General features: G+C 48.0%; 1 protein-coding gene across 1 annotated transcript in view; it reads right to left on the bottom strand.

The window, feature by feature from the left end:
- Positions 1-20,082, bottom strand: part of SPTBN4 (spectrin beta, non-erythrocytic 4) — a 1,597,753-nt gene that overhangs the window by 1,140,052 nt on the left and 437,619 nt on the right. The window contains exons 13-14 of the mRNA XM_085625377.1: positions 17,832-17,982; positions 4,075-4,945 (exon numbers count right to left, since the gene is read on the bottom strand). Of these exons, the coding sequence (XP_085481503.1) occupies positions 4,075-4,945; positions 17,832-17,982 (1,022 nt within the window). The remainder of the gene's footprint in view (positions 1-4,074; positions 4,946-17,831; positions 17,983-20,082) is intronic.

The following is a 20,082-nucleotide window of genomic DNA, read 5'->3' as shown; positions in this document are numbered from 1 at the left end:
TGTCTTTTTCTGACTTTGTTATTAGTTTTATTTGGGCCTCGGAGGGTGACTGGAATCCCTACTACGCGCATGCTCATAAAGATTGGCCGAAAACAATGACGGCACACATGTCACTCAGCCAAGGACACCTCGAATAAAGAAGCATGGGAAATTCAACTGAAGACCCCAGCGAAAGCAAGAATGTTGAATAAAATGTTTAATTTACTGAGTAATGTGAAATACGTGTGGGTATAAAGCTATGGGGAAAGAAAATTAAGGGGCGGGCACATAAACAATGGTTCATGGAGAAAATGATAAAATTCTAAGTGGTGTGATGAACTCACCTCCTCATCCCAACCAATCAGAATAAGGGAAGACATAAGAATTGATACTTGGGGGGGTGGTACACGAATCAAGAACAGTATAATTGAGGTAAGATAGTTAGAAACCTCGCCGACTTGTCAGATCTCTCATTCCGACTCATCACTGACCCAACGTGCATGCTGCTCCAGTTCTTGTCCGAGACGCTGTCTCAGACCCTGCTGCTGCCAGAAACTCTGTCAGAAAGTTCGAGATACTGATTGATAATCTATTCATCTAGAGGGATTGCGGAAAAGGGACACCAGCGGAGAGTAGTGCCGGAGAGGGGTACAATGCTGGCGTTGTACTTTAGAAGAAGTTACCCTTCTAGATCCGAATCTGCCTGATCTTCTATCTGCTACCTGTCTTGGAGATTCTATCTGGCCCCCCATTACGGAGTTGGGTTCATCATAGACCATAGGTAAATATAATCAGCAAATCTGTCCTTTATGTCTATTTTCTCTTGTTTTCCCTCCTCCTTTCCAGGTACCGTCATCATTGATCATTCTTGTTTCGCTATTGAAATTATTTAGAATACGTTTTTTCTCTTGAAATGAAGGTGGTTACTGTAATTGAATCTTGACTCACAAATTAACTTAGATAAAGGTTTTCAAAACTTCTTGAGTCTGTGGTTATTTAGAGTAAAGAGGTAATTACCACTCTACCTTAAACTAACTCGGCAACCTGATTTGTCGAGTAAATTAAACAAAATGTATTGAAATTGGTAAGCTTGGTAAAGGTAAATAACAAAGTTACAGGTATTACTCAAAATTGATGCCAGTGGGGTTTACTAGCTTATTGTATGAATGTGATTTGGGCCCAGGTGAGTATTAGGTGTATGAGTGACCAGAGCTGATGACCCGCGCTCCATCAACCTACTCCAGCAAGCCGGATGGAAGTTACCATTTTGAGCATGGATTTACTCCCGAAGTCCCTCTTCAGAGAGAGACGAAGCACAACTGCGAAGTTTTCAGATTGCTTATGTGTGACAATAATTATGTCAAGAGTGACACTTTCTTGTAAATCAAAAAACGACCAGTATTGGAATGCCTCCCTTTGAATTTCTGTTATTGCTTCCAGACATATCACACAACAATGAACATAAGCCTAAATCAAGCCAGACCTACTGGTGTTGACAATGCTTGTTAACAATATCAGCTCCATGAGATTAGATGGTGAATGAATATGACTAGGTCTGTGAAAGGGGAAGTGGCTTTTAGAGTGCCTCTATCATCTTTGTTCTTCCCTTCACACTGCTTTCATCTCCAGTCTCTTACGCCAACACTTTTCTCCCTACTTCTTTCTCAAATTCTATATCTGCATCTCACACATCATCTCCTTTGTTTTCACCAATGTCTTTTCGCTCTCTCTTTATGCATGTGCACCTTGCATATCTCTCTCTCTCTCTCTCTTTTCCTTTTGTGGAGTTTGGTGCTGTCAGTATTACGACAGCAGTGTACCTCCTTCACGTGAAATAGTAATTCCAATCAGCACATGGGCAACAATTGAACCGTGCGTTCTGCCGAGAGGCTATAGTTTGGATGAACATGTAGTCAAATAACTTGATGACTGTGACAGGCCACTTGAGAAACCTACTGTTTTTAGTTAAAGTAAAGGAAACAATATAGCCGGACATGGGTCAATTTCCATAGCACCAAGACACCTCTCTTCAACCTGGTCCCGGCTCATAATACTTGCCTGGAGCACGACAGCAAGCGCGCTGGCTGCTGAGTTCATCTACCACCCACAGAGCTACAATGCCAGGACGGGCATATTGAAGCTATAGTTCTGAATGGCATTAGCATTTTTGGTGCGGTGTGAAAACCAGCACTAACATGTGTTAGTCTAACCCCCGATTCGTGATACTTGGCAGGGCTGACAAAGCGCTTCGCAGGTTGCTGCCCCGACACAGCAAGAGTGAATCAGTCTGCTTCAAGTTATTCTCCTGTCCTTGCTCCGCTATGTGATACTAATACTTTTCTTAGATCCCAGAGGCCCTTGCTCTTTCTTGTTTACACAAGGAAGCATACTCCGTTCTTTCTAGAATTTCCTCCGAGTCAACTTGCACTTTCATTATTTGAGGTGAATGAAATTTCAGGGTAAAGAAGAGACAACGTTGTGAAACAGGGCTTACCTTGCTTCCATTGTTTCTCCTAGGACAGTAGAATGGCACAGATGTGGTCATTTTTATCTTAGCCCTGTTCTTCTCTGAGCTGTGTGCCTAGCACAAACATCTTTTAGTTATGTCTCCATTAGTTCACTTTCCTTCAGATCTCCTCTGTCTGGTCCCTTTTTACTCTCCTCACTCCCCTACATTAAATCTGCTTGCAATTCTAGCAATAGGTTTATTGATCTGAAACTGTAAAGGCCAAAATGTGTCAGTTCACATCGTAGGGAACTCCTAATCCAACATTTCTAAGTATCGTCTTCATGCGGCAGAGTGTGTTGATGGACTCTGGTGGATACTGAAGCTAAAGTTAGCCCTGGGAGAGGAGAGAGTTTGCCTGCTTTGTTCACCCAAGAACGCTAGTCGTTTTGGGCCATTTGATCACATTAGGGAAAATGAAACTGCCCCTTACTACTTTAAGATAGGTATCAATGTCTTAGGTAAGCTTTCCTGATTCCTGGGCACTTGGCCCAATACTTTGACTCTTCCGATTGTACAGATGTGACACAACATATGCCATCATCAGCATTAGATGAAAGTATGCCGAGTCATCCCGGTCAGGAAAAAGAAAGCAACCACCTACCACTTTAAGGCTGGTAGCAATACCTAAGGCAACCTTTACTGATCCCTGGGCACGTGGCTGCATCCTTTGCATCCTTCCAATTGCAAAGACATGACCCACAATCTGCCTTTTGTTGGCATTAGAAAATGAAAGTACACCGAGCCCTGCTAGACATGAAAAATCAAACTACCTACCATTGCTCCACGGCTCTCCTTTCTGATTCCTGGGCCCCAGGCCCTATTCTCCTGACCCTTCTTATTGTGACGATATGACCTGCAATCTAGCTTTATCAGCATTAGAAGATGAAAATATACTGAGCCCTGCCAAGCATGATCAAATTCTATCCCTAGCCCATTAAGACATGTCACAGTGTCTTGGGCTAACCATGCTAATTACAGGGCACTTGACCCGTTCTGCTGCCCTTTGTATTGAGAAGATATGATCCACAATCTGCCTTTATCAACATTAGAAGAAAAACGTATGCATAGCCCGCCAGCCATGAAAAACCGGACTACCCTTTACTACTTCAAGGCTGGTCACAAAGTCTTGGGCAAGCCTTGCAGATTCTGGCCACTTTTGTCCCCTCTTGCTGACACGCAGCACTGCAGCGATGTCGTCTGTGACAAGTTATAGGCATTTCAAGATAAAATACAATGATCCCTGTCCACTAGTAATATTACATACCTCTAACTATAACCAGAAATGTCTTGGTTGCAGGCGTGCCAGTTGATGCAGTAATCAGGACTTTGCAGATCAAGTCAAAATTTACAAAAAGGTTTGCAAAAGGAACTTTTTACACTTTCCATTAAAAACAGTATTGATAATGAAGAAGGCATTACAATTCTATACATCACAAAAGGCTTATTATTAGTTCCCAATCCCTGACAAGAGCTTACACATCATTTGGATGGTTGGATCATGCAATGATCCTTCAATAAATTGTGGCTCCAAATATAATTGATCCATAGTGCATCTTAATGTTAAAACTCTGCAAGATCTTTCATACCTGTGCTGTACGACCTCCACCTCTTCTAACTTCTCTGGGATCTCCATTTTATTCAACCATTGCTCCTTCTCATCAATCCACACCTCGCAGGCGTTCACCTCACTGAACATCCTGTAGACAGCCATGGCATCTTGCAACCACTGCCTACGCAGTACGGCCACCTCAGCTACTTCGCTATACAGCTGCTCCACCTCCACTATCCGTATCTGAACATCCACCATGTCTCGATACATGGGGGCCAGAGCAGACAGGTGCATCCTCAAGGCTAGGACAGCAGCGCGATGCTTCTCGATCTCCTCAGCCAGTCCCTTGTGCTTCTTCATGAGGGACTGCGTGGAGTATTCATCGTGCCCAAAGTCATCACTTGAGACAAGACGGTAAGTGTCCTGCAGATAGGCCACCAGGTCGTCTGTGTCTGAGCTAAACTGGTGAAAGTTCAAAGCCTCTTGGAGCTTCTGCTGGTGGATAGCAGAAACTTCTTCCAGCTTCTTCCACCTCATCTTGACCTCCCTGGTTTTCTCCTGGATGTTGCTACCTCTGAGACGTTTCTTGGCTAAGATCTGCTCTCCTTTCTTCATGGTCTGTTGCAGGAGAGAACGCCGCCCACCGAGCTCTCCTATCAAAATCTTGTGCTTGTTCATGAGCCTGATGACCCCGCTCAGGTCCTTCCCATGGTTTTTGGAGGAAAGGATCTGCTCTTTCTCTCGAATCCAGCTCTCTGCCTCCTCCACCTCTTGAAAGAAAGTCCACAGCTGGCGGGAGTCCTCTAACTCATTGCGCCTTTTACTGGCCAGCTCACGCAGTCCTTCCAAACAGGTCTTGACATGGTGTACACGGTTACAGATCACTTGTGGGTCACATGGCAGGTAACCTGGAAGAAAGTACAATCTGTTCAATGAATATTCGTTCTCAGGAAGTCCACCACCCAATAAAAATATTATTTTGCTCATAAATGTTTACATTTCTAAATTAGAGTATCATTTGTAATTTCATCTTGTTTTTTTAATACAACTGTCTCGGAGATCCTGCTGATCTTGTGATAAGTTAAACTACTAAAATATTTTGAAGTGATGTTCTTTGCAGATATCTGAGGACAAGTGTTTACAATATAGTAGTTGTATAGCTTGTAAATCTTTGTTGATGTTGGCACGTCTTTTTACAAAACTTGCAAACACAGAATTGATTAAAAATAGCACATTTTCAAACACTGATTTCCATACTTAATATACCTACCTTCTGACAAATCTAGAAACAAGCAACTCAAAACAGAACCACTACAAAAGCATTTCACCATGTATTTCCAATTCCTATACTTTCTTCAGGCCATCATAGCTTTCTGGCTTGTATCATGCCTGGGATTTCAAGTCTTGCTCACCGCAAGTGATAGCCACACTTTTGAAGGTTGAGTTGAGCTCTTGGTCACAGCAGGGAAAATGCCACACCAGCAAAGAAGGGATTGTATAACATAATTTCCTGGTATTTACCATAGCTGCAATTTAGCTCTCATTCGTAAGACTTCTCAAAACCTGAGCGCTCTGCTATTAAAAGTGCAGTAGCTATGGACTGAGGTATTGCCATTCCATTACACAAACTGGAGCTATAACTGACACAGTGTGCCACAAGGATTCCCCACCTGTCATTGCTGTGCTGGTGGGCGGGCAGGCCAGGCTGATGGGCAGTCTGTCTCTACCCTTTCATCCACCACACAGCAATGTTGGTTGTGCAGTACAGATCTAGTAGGGATGGGTTAAGACTCCCTGAAAATAGGCTGACATTTTGGCAGGGCTGTCTCCACTAGACCTTCCAGCACATTGGTATTTCAACGTAACCTGATCCACCCCGTGGATGGGGGCCACAGTGGCACCATCACTGGGGGAATACTACATAGTCCTCATCAAACCATTCACTCAGCCAATTATAAAGGCTTGTCTTTTTTCCGTGGTAACTGATGCACCTTGTCAATGTGATTTGCATGTTTTTGCCTCCTTGTTCAAACTAGTAAATGCAGGATGCATGGAAGCAACACCAATGGGGAACGAGGGTGCACAGAATGGCAGCCATACTGGTAGTGGAGAGAAGTAACCACTTACTTGGATGAGCAGAAGAAAACTTATCAGTGACAATGGTTTACGAGTTACATTGCTGGTTACAGGAAACGATGGTGAAAGACCCAACTGTCACACATCACTGTTACTGGAAAATGGTTTAAAGTTAGTTATACTGCATCCTAATAAGAAACAGACAGGCTCATTTAGAGTTTAGATTTTTGTTTGCCATGATAGCGGTAGTTCAAAATTTACTATGTTTAAGATGTCCTACAGGGTGGAGGGCGTATCTGAAAAAAGTGGCAGCATCCAGCATTTGAGTTGTACCTTAGTCAGTGGTGGCTGCTACAAATCCAAAGTGGTGGAGTAGGGGGAGGGGATGTTAGGGGAATAATAATTTTAAAAAACATACCTGTCCTGCCACCGATGCTGACTCTGCCGGCTGTCTCACTGCTCTTCTCCTCCCGGCAGTCACTGGGGCACAAAGAACAAGCTCCCAATCCAGATACTGCTCTCATGCTATACCAAGCAAACACAAGGAGATGATGGATGGAGCACAGATCTGGGTTGAATCCATCATCGTTCTTTAGCTCACTTTGCCACCCCAGTTCTACCAGGATTCAACCTAGATCTGTGAATGGGGGTGAGTGTCTGCAAAGTTTCAGTGCTCCGTCCATCATCTCCTTATGTTAGCTCATGCTATACCAAGCATGAGAGCAGCGCCTACATTGGCCTGAGCGGGATGGAATAAAGCTTTCTCAGGCACAGGGAGCCTGTGCCATTTCTCCATCTGGCTTTGCAACACAGCTGGGTTGGAGAAATATAAGAGCGCAAGTCGGATTGGCCGTCCTAAGATGGCCGTCCAAACTGACATGCATACTTACAATGCACAACTCTCTTCCTCCCTGCCATTGCCCGGCCCCACCCTAGATTCCATGGCTGAGTCTGTCAGTGGTAAAGCTGGGTTGGAGAAATATAAGTGCGCAAGTCGGATTGGCCGTCCTAAGATGGCCGTCCAAACTGACATGCATACTTACAATGCACAACTCTCTTCCTCCTTGCCATTGCCCGGCCCCACCCTAGATTCCATGGCTGAGTCTGTCAGTATTATTTCACTATCATTTTATTTTTCGCTGACTGACCAGTGGGGCGACGCTCCTCCACCATTACGAAGGAGTCACCCTGACCTCAGTGCTAAATATTTCAGTGAAATTGCAACAATGTCTATCAATGGTGGTGGAAATGCCTCCAGCAAATGTGGGGTCTGGGAATGTACCAAAAAGTGGGGGAACAGTCTTTGTCCACACTAGACTTCCCTTTTCTTGAAACGATGCCACAGTTTCCATTGTGGTCCTCTTTGGAGTTAACTCAGCCAGGTATTATGATGGTCCAGCAACCCTAGATAGAACAGGAGTCTATTCAGGTACTGTGCTTGGGCCACTGAATTCTGGACATTGTCAAAGATGTTGGCAAAGCAGCACTATACCCACCAGCAATGTGCCAACTTCCCAGGGTAGTTATTCTAGAGGAGGTGTAGACAAGGAATCTGCCACTTTGTGATATATTCTCTGGCACCACCCGCCTTTAAATCAAGCCAAGAGCCTCGTGGAAAAGTGAGAATTCTGTTGGCGAACTAACAGACTATTTAGAGTTTTGCAACAAGTCCATACATTCTCCAGGGCAGGGGAGGGATATACTTGATTTGTGAAAGACTGACGGACATATTTACATATTTACCGATCTTTGTCAGGCAGGCAAAAATCTGTAAGACTTCAGCAGAGCCACTGTCATGGCAGCCCTGTTGAAGGCATTAAACGTTTTGCTGAGTGGTTGCCATGATTAGGGGTGGGCGAAGAATTCTGCTCTGCCGACAGAGTTCGTGGAATTTCGCCAGCGCGGATTTCCAAAAACTCAGCTAAGTGACACGGAGTGGAGTTTTTTCTTTCGAGCGGATCGCCAATGTTAAGTTGGGAAGCTCTTGCGAGAAAAAATCATGCGCTAGACCTTCTCCTGGCGAGATTTCTCAATGCGGGTGGTCGTGGCAGGTTGCGACCCCTCGTGTTAAGAAATCTGCCACTGGTATTGAGGAAGCAACCGCTCGAGCAGAAAGTCTACTCGAGTGGCAGAAAGCAGCAACACCCTCTGGCGCGATGCGTAGTACAGTTCGCACTGATTTAGAGCGCGAGACAAACTCCTGGCGCTAAAAATCAGTCCGAGCAGTGAAACTTAACAGACTCCGCGGAGCACAGCAGAGTTTTGAGAGTTTTTACCAGCACTTTGCAGAGTTCTGAGGAGTAAAACTCCGGCCAGGCCCAGCCATGATTAATACAGTCACTCAGCAAAGGTTGTAGTTTTTCAAAAACAAACTCCCAAAATAAATGTCCCTGACATTCTTGGAGTTTTCTACCTGTGTGTGGGGGTTGTTGTATTCTTTCCTGTTCAGAACAGCCAGGTTCAGCAGTCAGTCAGTGAATCAAAGATTCTTTATTGGGCTAATGTTAGCCATAAAAACACAAAATATTAAAACACATACAGAAATGTAATTACAAATTATGTAACCCTACAGTAAAATATTGAAGGCCAAATAATTTAAAATCATCACCAGAAAAAAAGAATATAGATAAAAAAAATCCTACTCATAAAAATAAAAGCAGACATTTAAACTTCAGGTTAAAGTTCCATATCTCGTCCTAGTGGCAAAAGCAATGGCAAGACAGACTCTGTCGTTGCTTAACTGTTGCGGAAAAATTAAGGCCAACTTATATTACTTTATGTTAGCAAGACACAAAAGCAGCACCAAAAATTGTTTAGGGTGGCTAGAAAACGCCACAGAAGAGCTCAAAGTGCAAAGTGGTTTGATGAAATTTGTTATCTTATGGACAAAACGGGAGACTTGAGAACCAGGCGCCCTGTTGTGGAAATGCAGCTAAAAAGTGAATATTATTAAAAAAGAGAGCAGATGTACTGGTATATTTTATATGTCCTGATAGTGAAATAATGCTAATTTTATTTCTCACTATTGCAATGACTATCTCTCCCATAGGTTATCATTGAAGCTGCCTTGTAACCTCTTATAAGTGTAACTTCGAATTATGAGGAGAGAGAGATTCGGAGTTTGGGGTCCCTGAATTCACAAATTAAAAATACATATTTTTGTGGAGTTGGTATTTAAATTGCTTGTTTGAAAATGCTATTTTTATAAAGTGGGCATGTTCTTGCTTTATCATTCTGTGCATCTGCCTGCCTGTGGAATCCATGTCTGAGGGAGGGTGACAGTTGGGCTGTTAGTGTATTCACTCTAGACAGTCACACAAAGGGAGCTGAGGGGTGCCCTGCATATCCTGGTGGCCATCGAGTGGTGGAAGGAGTTATCACTGACACCTGAATAGGTCTGTGCCAGTCCTAACACAAAGCTGCCTCCACCCACCTGTAGTGTGTCTGAAGCCAGATCCGGGAAAGGAAGGGTCTGGTGCACTACAAAGACTTTCCTTTGAAGTCTGGCTACTTAAAAGACAGAAACTGGTATAAGTATTGGAGTTGTGAAACCATAACGTCAGAACACTTCTGGACTAAGAGGACATTCTGCCAGGAAGAAGAGCTGGATGCTGTAGGAGGAACTGCCTCTCTGCTTGGTGCTTTGTTGTGCTGGCCTACTACTTGCTGCTTCAGTCCTGGGAGTGAAAGGACTGAACTTTGCTTTCTACATCCTGCTTTACAAGGTTCTCCAAGAGCTTGTGCGTGCTTGCCTCCTGTTAAGAAGTCTCAGGGCCACCAAATACTTTATCTGCTGCGCGTGAACTCCTCTGCTGGGAGTTCTGACCTGCCAAGTGGTGCCAATTCCAGTTCTAGGACATTGGAGGTGGTATTGCTGGTATGAACCAAGAAAATCCATGCATCGGCTCTCAGAACCTGTTTTTCTGACACATCATCGGCACACAGTTACAAAAAGCAACGCCATGCAGCTGAAAGATCACCGCAACCCGAGTCCCGAGCACCGTGTCACCGACATTCGTGGTGCACGCTCTTACTACAACGCAGGCCCCGCTGTGCGGCTAAAGAAATCGCCGCATCACAAGCTTTGCGGCGGGGGCGTGGCTTAACACGCAGCGAGAGCGGACATGCCCGGGTAGAGCTCCTGCCTGAGCTCGCCTACCCCGGGTCTTTTATCCGCCGAAAACTCCTTTTTATGGCCCGAAACTGCCGGCGGACCTGATCCGGCATCTGCTGCATGCCCTGGCCGAATTTGGGGTACATCGGAGACACCGCGCACCACCGGCGCCGACGGCGAGCCTGGAGCCGCCCTGGTGAGCCCGCACCTGGGGAAGACGCCTACGCGAGTCCGCGGCTCGGGGTGACGCACCAGGCCTCGGGCTGTGGCCTGCGAGGAGCCCTGCGGCCTCCCATGATCCGACACTGCAGACGGTCCTGATCCGATCCCTGCTGTACGCCCTGGCTGAACTTGGGGCGCATCAGAGACGCCGCACGACACTGCCACCGACGGCGAGCCTGGCGCTGCACTGACGAGCCCACACCTGGGGACGACGCCTACGCGAGTCCGCGGCTCGAGATGTCCCAACAGGCCTCACACTGCGGCATACGAAGAGCCCCGCGGCTGCTGTCGTGACACCCCCACGAGACGGGCACAGCGACTGGGGGCACCTGGAGGCCCCCCTCCCCCGTGGGAAGACTCCGGACGACGACGGCGGGCTGGGAACGGCTTCAGGCACCTGCGCGGATGCCATCTGCGATGCCCAGTATACACATGAGTCGGCGGACAGGGGCCTGGGAGCCGGCGGGGTAGAACCGGAGAGGGGACGGAAGCGGGAATCCGAGGAGGAGACAGCGACCCTTGGACCCGTGACGCAACGCAGGGAACTCACCTCCCCCCGCTCCGGCCTGACGGCTGATGCACCGTAACCCGGCCTCCCTCACGCAGGCTCCCCACAGACCAATACGCCGCACCGCCTGTGGCCCCACTTGCGGCGACGAAGCTCCGTGAGACTGGAACAGATAGGAGCTGCACAAGCGCCCTGATCCCCTGGGGAGAGACATTTGCCCTGCGCTGCTTGGAGCCTCTAGCTCTACGACGGGTGAGACGCAGCTTACAACGGCGATCCCGGAGACGCTGAGGTGACCTATCGCGGCCGACGGGCCCCTGCCACACAACGCCGGGGGTCATTAACTTGCGCACGCCACCAGCTCCATGCCGGGAGGAGCGCGGACACGTACTGGATCGGGACCTGCGGTGGCAAAGGGGAGACAAACGAAAACGGCGCACAAGATGGATACCGACCACGTGGCGGCGAAGCTGGACAGCGTCTTGGCAGCCATGGAGCGGATGGAAGAATCGCTGCAACAGACGCGCACCTCTCTGGAGACCAGAATCGATGGCGTAGCGATAGACCTGACCCACCTCCGCGCCGACCACAAGAAGCTGCAAGACCGCACCAAGACCCTGGAAGATAGAGTGGCAGCGATTGAACCATTGACGGCACAAACAGACAAAAAGGTACATGACCTCCTCACCAGAATGGACCTCTTGGAGGGCAGGGCTGAGGATGCGGAAGGACGGGCACGAAGAAATAACATTCGCCTCGTGGGCATCCCGGAGAAATGGGAGGGAGCGGATCCCACACGTAGGGTTGAGGACTGGTTGCGAGACCTACTTCCAGCTGGCACGCTTTCCCCCTACTTTGTGGTGGAGAGAGCCCACCGTGTGCCCATGCGGCTGCTCCCTCCGGGTTCTAACCCCAGGCCATTCCTCCTTCGAGTACTCAACTACCGAGACCGGGACGCGATCCTGCGCGAAGCCAGGAACCTCGGGGAGATCACCATCGAGAACGCTGCGGTGATGTTTTTCCCGGACTACACTGCAAAAGTCCAGAGACAGAGACACTCCTTCCTAGCTGTCAAACGGAGGCTGCGTGAAGCAAACCTCAAGTACTCGCTCCTTTTCCCGGCCAAACTACGAGTAGTGATACGTGACAAGACGCACTTCTTCATGAACCCCGAGGAGGCTGAGGCCTGGTTGGATGGAGGAATGCCTGACGCGCCGCGAAGGGCACCGGGAGCCAACACGATAGAAAAGTCCAAGGGCCCGGGAAGGCGACGTCGCCGAAGATCATCCACGCCACCGCTGCTCGGGGAGGCAGTACGCCGCTCCCCGCCGGCAGCCCTAGTCCAACAGGAGCAACAGGATGCTTTACGCAGGGTGGCGGAAATCAGCAACTCCCCGGCGCCGTCGCTCCACCCGGGCGCCAGCCCAGCAGCGTCTTCTACAGATGACGAGGCGATATATGGACTGCCGGACACGCAGAGCTCTGGGGGACCCCCGGAGGTCACACCCCAGACTGTGGATCTCTTTGGCTGACGGCGGCTGGGCCTGGCTGCTGCCACCTGCATAATGTGAACCCGCCTGGGCTCCTGCCTGGCTGCCCCGCCTGGCCCTGGGGTTGTCCTGGGCCTGCCGACGCTCGCACTGTCGCTGCCCTGGGGAGCCGAAATGCGGAACTGGCCACTGTAAGTACTTTACCTACTTGTTCATCTGCGGCTCATACACCTCCACTGCAGACACGAGGGAGTGCCCCGCTGCGACTCGTTGCCGGCCCGCGGCGGCTTGACCTGACTGGGAGGGGGCTTACACCCCCCCTGACACCCTTGCACGCCCCTGACTGATGCCTGAGCGTGCAGCTGCCGCGGCATGGAATAGGAGACGCCGGGCGTCCGCTGGCCAGCGAGGGCTTGCACGCCACACCCGGGAGAGACACTGGGCACATCCACAACTGCACTGTTTTGATTACTGTTCGAACGCAACCACAAGCACCCCCTTAGACTGTATAGTTCGCGAGCTCACTTGAGTGTTTGGACGGCGACCTGTTGTGCGGCCGACCTTTTGGTATTTGGACCCTGTTGCCATGTTAAGGCCTTTTACATTCCCCCTTTTCCCTACCCCACTACCCTGTTGGAGATCATGGTACTGCGAATATGACACTTACGATAGCTGCGTGGCTGGGACGGGCTGCTGGAGCTAGGGGACCTCTGACCGGGGGACCGCACCTTGGGAGGGGAGGAGGCGCGCACGCACGAGTAGCTGCTATGGCTAATATACAAATATGCACCTGGAACGTCAGGGGAATGCACACACCAACCAGACGCTATCATATATACTCGTACCTAAAGCGCCATCAAATCAACATTGCGCTACTCCAAGAGACCCACTTGAACGGTGCTGAGGTGCAAGCGCTGCGCCGTAGATGGAGAGGGCAGCTTTACGCCACGGAGTACTCCTCCTACGCGCGCAGCACACTGATATGGATCCGCCCTGGGACCCCCTGGGTAACTACGGAGGTGGCAGTGGACGGGGAGGGCAGATATGCGGCTGTGCAGGGCAGATTGGATGGCCAGCCTCTCACGCTGGTATCCCTATATTCCCCCAATGTAGATCAGGGCAGCTTTCTGGCGCGACTCTCGCGGGTCATGGCACCATGGCATGCAACCTCGTGGATAATAGGGGGCGATTACAATTGCACACTAGATACGGCGCTGGACCGCTCCTTCCCACCCCCGCCAATGCCTCTACACGGGGAGCCACAAAAGCGTTACTGGAATGGGCTGCGCAATGGGACCTACATGATGTCTGGCAGCAACGCAACCCGGGGGTGCGGACGTATTCTTACTACTCTGGCGCTCACGACTTACATGTCCGACTGGACAGGTTCATGGCCTCCACTGCCCTCTTACCCCACGTGACGGACACACAATACATGGGCCGCACGCACTCGGACCACAACCCACACTTCATGTCAATAGCCTGGGCGCACCCACACCCTCCTGTCCCCACTTGGCGCTTGCAGCCTGCGCTGCTGCTAGACGCGGCTTTCCGAGATAATTTGCTTACATGCATCGCGCAATACTTCGAGGACAACGCTGGCACGGCGTCCACTCCACAGACGGAATGGGACGCCTTCAAGGTAGTACTTAGGGGACATTGTTTACGCACACAGGGGCACATAAGGCATCAATTGGAGAGGGACTTGACTAGACTAGAGTCGGACTTACTGCTACGGGAGGAGGGGGCTGTGGCTGGCGACGGGGGCCCGCTACATGAGGCCCGAACGGAACATGCACGCCTTTTAGAGCGACTCCGGAACATAAATTATGCCGCGCACTCGGCGAGGACGCATCACCTGGGCGACAGACCTGGCAAGCTTTTAGCGTGGCTAATCTCTCAGGAGACCCGCTCGACACCAGTAGCGGCTGTACGGACGGGAGGGGGGGACTTGGTGTACACACAGATCGGTATCCACGATGCCTTCACGGCTCATTATGAAGAGCTGTATCGCTCCCGCTTGGCGGTCCCTCCTATGGCTATCACTGACTACCTCTCCCCCCTGCCAATGCCGCAACTAACTATTGCGCAGCAGGACGAACTGGGCGCCCCTCTGGAGCCTGACGAGCTCCGAGAAGCCATCTTTAATCTGTCGAATGGCAAAACGCCGGGTCCGGATGGATTGCCGGCGGAGATGTACAAGGCCGGCTCGGATATTCTCATTCCGGAGCTGCTGAAGATGTACACCGCGGCAGCGGAGGATGCCGCTTTACCCCCAACATTAAATGAGGCCACACTAGTCTCTATTCTTAAACCGGGCAAGGATAGTACACAGGTGGGCTCTTACCGTCCATTGGCACTCCTGAACACAGATTATAAAATCACAAGCTTTGCGGCTGGGAAATCGACGCGGCATCTGTTCTGCTGCTGCCGCATCAACTCAGCACGTCTGGATTTATAACACATTGTCTCTGTGCCCCAAGCTCTTCATCGAGGTGGCCCAGCAGTGAGGAACTGCGGCCGCGTGTCCGGGGATTGACACATCACCTTCCCTCACAGTAAGGAACCAACGCATCACCTTCCCTGACAGTAAGGAACAGATGCATCACCTCTCCTGACCTGCAATAAGAAAGCGACACATCATCTCCTATGGGAGTAAGGAACTAATGCATCGCTTTGCTTTTTCGGGGCCTCACCTCCCCATCACCGGTGTTTGTTTTTGATTTTGATGCACCCCATGTACTTTGTGATAAAAGTGACGCATTCATAGTTTCCTACAGACTGAATTATTTTGAACCTTTCAAAAGTAATTTCTTTACTTGTGTATGCTAGATATTTGTTGTTTTTGCCTTGTTTTATTCATACAACTATTGGTTATTTTTTTTAAACTGGTGTGGTGTCCTTTCGAAGTGTTTTCACTGTGTTACTATGTGTGTATGCACACATGCTTTACACATTTCCTCTGAGATGAGCCTGACTGCTAATGCCAAGCCACCAAGGGGGTGAGCAGGGGTTATCTTAGCTGTGTGACTCCGTTACCCTAACTAGAGTGAGGGTCCCTACTTGGACAGGTTGCAAACCACTGCCAACTAGAGACCTCCATTTCTAACAAGGTTATATATTCACTATTGCTGTCCTGAGGGAATATTGACCAGGAGCATGTTTGAGGATGGGGATGGTTAACTGGAGAGTTTTATATGTGATTTCTTCATAAAAAAAGATAGCGCAGCATCCCCTTTTGTCCATGCATGATTCCTCTAAGAGGTTTCTAAAATTGTGGATAGCAAGTTTAAGGAATGACTGGCTGATAAGAAGAATGGTTACTGCAGCACTCACATATAGGATATATTAAGGACATGGTTGAATGTGCAATAAAAGACTGAAAGAAAAAGCTAAAAGTTTCAAGCACTGCATAAAAATAACTGAATTAGAATGCAATTAATAACCCAAAGAGGGAGGAGGAATGAGGGAGGAGACAGATGAAAGAAAAAACAGAGGTAAAACAGATAAGAAGGAATGACAAAATAGGATAAGTGTAAAAAACTGAGATAGGTTTAGCAGAGAATCACTCCAATCTCAATGAGGTCAAAACTAGTTTGAAAGATCAGAAAGCCCCTATCACGTCATGCCTCTGTCCTTATGTTGCAGTCCAAGAGCTCTTCTTTGAAAAATGCACAGTTTCTGTCAGGGCTGAAGCAGTAGTTCTCAAAGATCCCATTCTCAAGAAACAAACCAATCAGGCAACACAAAATATTTCACTGAAATTCCTCAGGTAAGGTTGCGCAGTTCATTTTCTAGGATGCTGCCATGGGGATGGTAAAAGGCTGAATGATAAGTGTTTGAAAAACAATACCGAAATCTGATTGAAAGGTCTCGAGGCCTGCTTTGAGGAGTGGGAGTCTAAATACAAGAAAGTCCCCAAAAATCCCTAACAGGCTCTGCAATACTGAGAGTGAGCTAAACAACCACAAAGGAGATTTATTATGAAAAATGTAATAATGATGGCTTGCTATCTCTGTTGTAAGGCAAAAGTGGACTGAAAAGATATCACTTCCAAGGAAACTGAACATGAATTTCGTAAATGGATTCGAGAGATCACCCACTCCTTGACGGTCATATTTATTTATTTATGTTCTGTGTTTATCTATAGTGCTGCTTCAGCAAGTAGTATTAGAGCAATTTACAACAATGTATCAACATTTACATATTACTAGACATAATAGGGCCAATTCACAGAACTAACTTAAGACAAAATCCTAAACTTACTACTTTTGGTATTCACAGATGTTAGGATTTTGTCTTAAGTTTGTCTTAAGACAAACTTAAGACAGACTTAAGACAGACTTAAGACAGACTTAAGACAAAATCCTAACTTCTGTGAATACCAAAAGTAGTAAGTTTAGGATTTTGTCTTAAGTTAGTTCTGTGAATCGGGCCCAATAATTGTAGAGTAACTTAAGGTTACATTGAAACAAGAAAAAATAAACAGGAGGAGGAGGTGAAAATGGGAAAGGAGTGAATGCTAGAATTGTGAAGAACATTTAAGGTGAGGTTGATGCCTCTATTGAGAAGAGGGCGGAAGCTACTGGAAGTGGATAGTACTGTTAAATATTGGATTAGAAGTGGTATTTGAACAGGAAAGTCTTAAGTTGCTTCCTGAAGAGAAGAAATACGATGAAAAAATAAGAGCAGCACTAGTTTCATCATCTGGGCTGCCAACCACTGTGTTTCCCTCTCTATTTTAGGCTTCAGTAACACAGAAATTTGACATTTAGAAGTTCTGTCATTGGACAGCAGCAGAATGTCAAGCCCGACAGTGACCATATTCCTACATACACAAACAAAATGTAAAACAAGTTCAATTTAATGATCATAGAAAACGACTGAATCAGAAGCAGGAAATGTTTACTGAAATATGTGAAGAAGGAAAACACAGGTATATAAAAAAAAATAGTTACAACGGGGAGAAGTCAGGACTTACAATCAGGAGACGAGAGGCTCGTTGAGGTCTAACCATTATAAAAAGGCAGGTGAAGAAAAATAAAATTGGGTCAAACACGGAAAAAATACAACTCTGACTGATTAAAAGCCTGGTTCCCACAGACCCTTCATGGAGGACAGAAAAAAGTAAATAGGGAAATTAACCTAGCTCTTATCAGATCTATCAATATAAAATCCTAAACAGGATGTATTTACTAAAATCATATTTAAAGAAAAAGAAGAACAGTTCAATATCATTCCCTCATGAGCAGGGGACAATTATACACATATGACACATTGGAAGACTCCAAAACCATGTGCTCCACTACATTAGTTGGTGAAAAGGAAAATTCTAAATATCAAAGATTACACTTACAATTTAGAAGTAAAAAATTGGCATTTACCCTCTATTTCGGTGAACTTGAGAGCTGCCTCATTTAGGCTGTGGACCCTTTCAGTCTGAGCAGCGATGTCAGCTTCAAGTAAGCTATGTTTCTGGAGTAAGTCTTCCACCTCCAACAAATGCTTCCCATACTCTTTGGATACAACCAGCGCCTATAAAGATTCATGAATACAAAAAAAATGTTGATCAAAATCCAAACTTGCTTTTTAAACGAATATACACTAAACTTACAGGAATTTACACTAAACTTACAGGAATTTGCACTCACTCAACTATATAAAGGCATAGGTCCAACCAAATAATTCCTGTACACCAGTACCATAATAAATATACAGGGACATTGGCAAAAAGTCCTTGAGGGGCTTCACTAACTATGTATTAAACACAAGTGAGGCCCCACTGCAGGTATTCCGGCGGGCTTCTGAGTTATATGACATTGCAGCTATAACTGGCCCCCCCACGGTTTCCATGGGGCGAAACTTCATTTAGTTTCCTATAATTGGTTTTGACTTACACAGAACGCTGTAATGGTGCTGAACCGTAAGTAGACGGTCTGGCGATTTGTTGAATCAGGGAAGGGTGCGCCTTAGCGTGCGCATACCTCCGGTTCACACACCTGGTCCTGAAGAAAACCTTGCATTGCCATTTTTAAGGTTGAAACATGTTGACCATATCTTCACAAAAACACTGATACTTCTTGGTACATTGAGCTAACCTAAGTATCTCACTTGGTTTTAACTATGTCTTGTAACTCCTAATAAAATTTTAGGGAGTAAAACAAAGACATTTTTAATACACTCACTTTTTTCACCCCACACACAAAAAAACCCAGCTCCGCTGTAGTTACAGGCGTCGAAGCACACCTAAGTGGCACTCAGTCACTTGGGTGGACCCCGATGATGAAGCTAAGAGAACTAGCAGTAGGGAAGGAGATACAAAAATGTACTGAGGGGTATATTACACATGGAAAGGTTTGAAGTAACCCAAATGGACACGTCCTTTCTGTGTTTTAGTTAAGGCAAGGATGCCTAGGCATTGTAGAATAAGATTAAGAATAATTCAGAAGGGGGGGGCGTGGCCAAGCATCGACACAAGATGGCCGCTTAAGTCTTCGGCTCCGTCGAGACCGCCTCCCCGGCACACATCCTGATAGTGATCCTGTTCTCTAACTCTCAAAAAAGATAGCAGAGGGTGAGCGGTGCCCAACCGTGTTTTCCTGAGCTCTGGAGCTTGTATGGGACCGGAGATACGAGTCCCGTCTCCTAGGGCCTAGTTGAACCTCAAACGCCTGGGACTAAAGTGTCTCTGCAAGCCGCAACTGTGTGAAGCGGATACTGCCCGCTCGGACCTGAAATCGTCGGTCGGCGAAAATCCCGGAAGTTTGCAGCCGCTGCAGCGTTCGGGTGCGGATGCTCTCGACTGAGGTACATATAGCAACACACGTTCCTCCTAACCTGCCGCCGAGGTGCTTGGACTGCTTCGTTTCCGTCGGCACCCACATCGGAGCACGCCCGGGGGCTGCACCGCCTGCCTACTGAGTGCGTAGCCCACCAGTTTACTCGGCCTCGATTTGGCATATGACTGCCACGCTCCTCTAGCGGCCCGTTAATATTGTCTGGTAAACGCGTCTGGGGGCAGATACATGCACGAGCACGCTGTCCAGAGGCCTCGGGGGGAAATGCACACCCGGCGACAGCGGAGAGAACTGTGGCCCCCTCTGTCACTGTTTGGACCTGTAGCGGCCGTGTACCCTGCAGCTGGGGCCCTGATAACGGTTCTGGGTAGAAGACGTGCATTACTGACAGAAGATACCTTGCCGTACCCTGAGTCCCGGCTGCGCTGCCTTGTGTGGGGGCGGGCGCTGGTGCGGAGAAACAGCAGTACGCTGGCTATACACAGCTAAAGTGCGCTGGTGGCTGTCCTTGCCTCGATGCCTGCAGCCAGATACTATACAAACTTCACTGCAACAGGTACCCTACAGGACACCCACCCGTGACTGCGCTGAGACTGCGATAGGAGTGAGGTAACCACCAGGGGGGAAAGTACACAACCGTCATTTGAGGACATTTTCGCAGTAGCTTAGGGGGCGCCCCGCCAGCTCTTTCCACTGCAATTATCACCTGTACCGGTGGGGACTTAGCAGCTATAAACAGTGCACAAACCTTTTTCCCCTCCCTCCCTGCTCCACGCTCGTGGGGTGACGGCCGGCTTGGACACGACCAAGGAGCCTAGCTATTTGAGGACGCAATGAC

This window comes from Triturus cristatus, chromosome 9 (genome assembly GCF_964204655.1).
Source record: "Triturus cristatus chromosome 9, aTriCri1.1, whole genome shotgun sequence".
NCBI classification, from domain to species: domain Eukaryota; kingdom Metazoa; phylum Chordata; class Amphibia; order Caudata; family Salamandridae; genus Triturus; species Triturus cristatus.
Note: the sequence above shows the minus strand (reverse complement) of the source record. Positions and strands in the feature narration are given on the sequence as shown.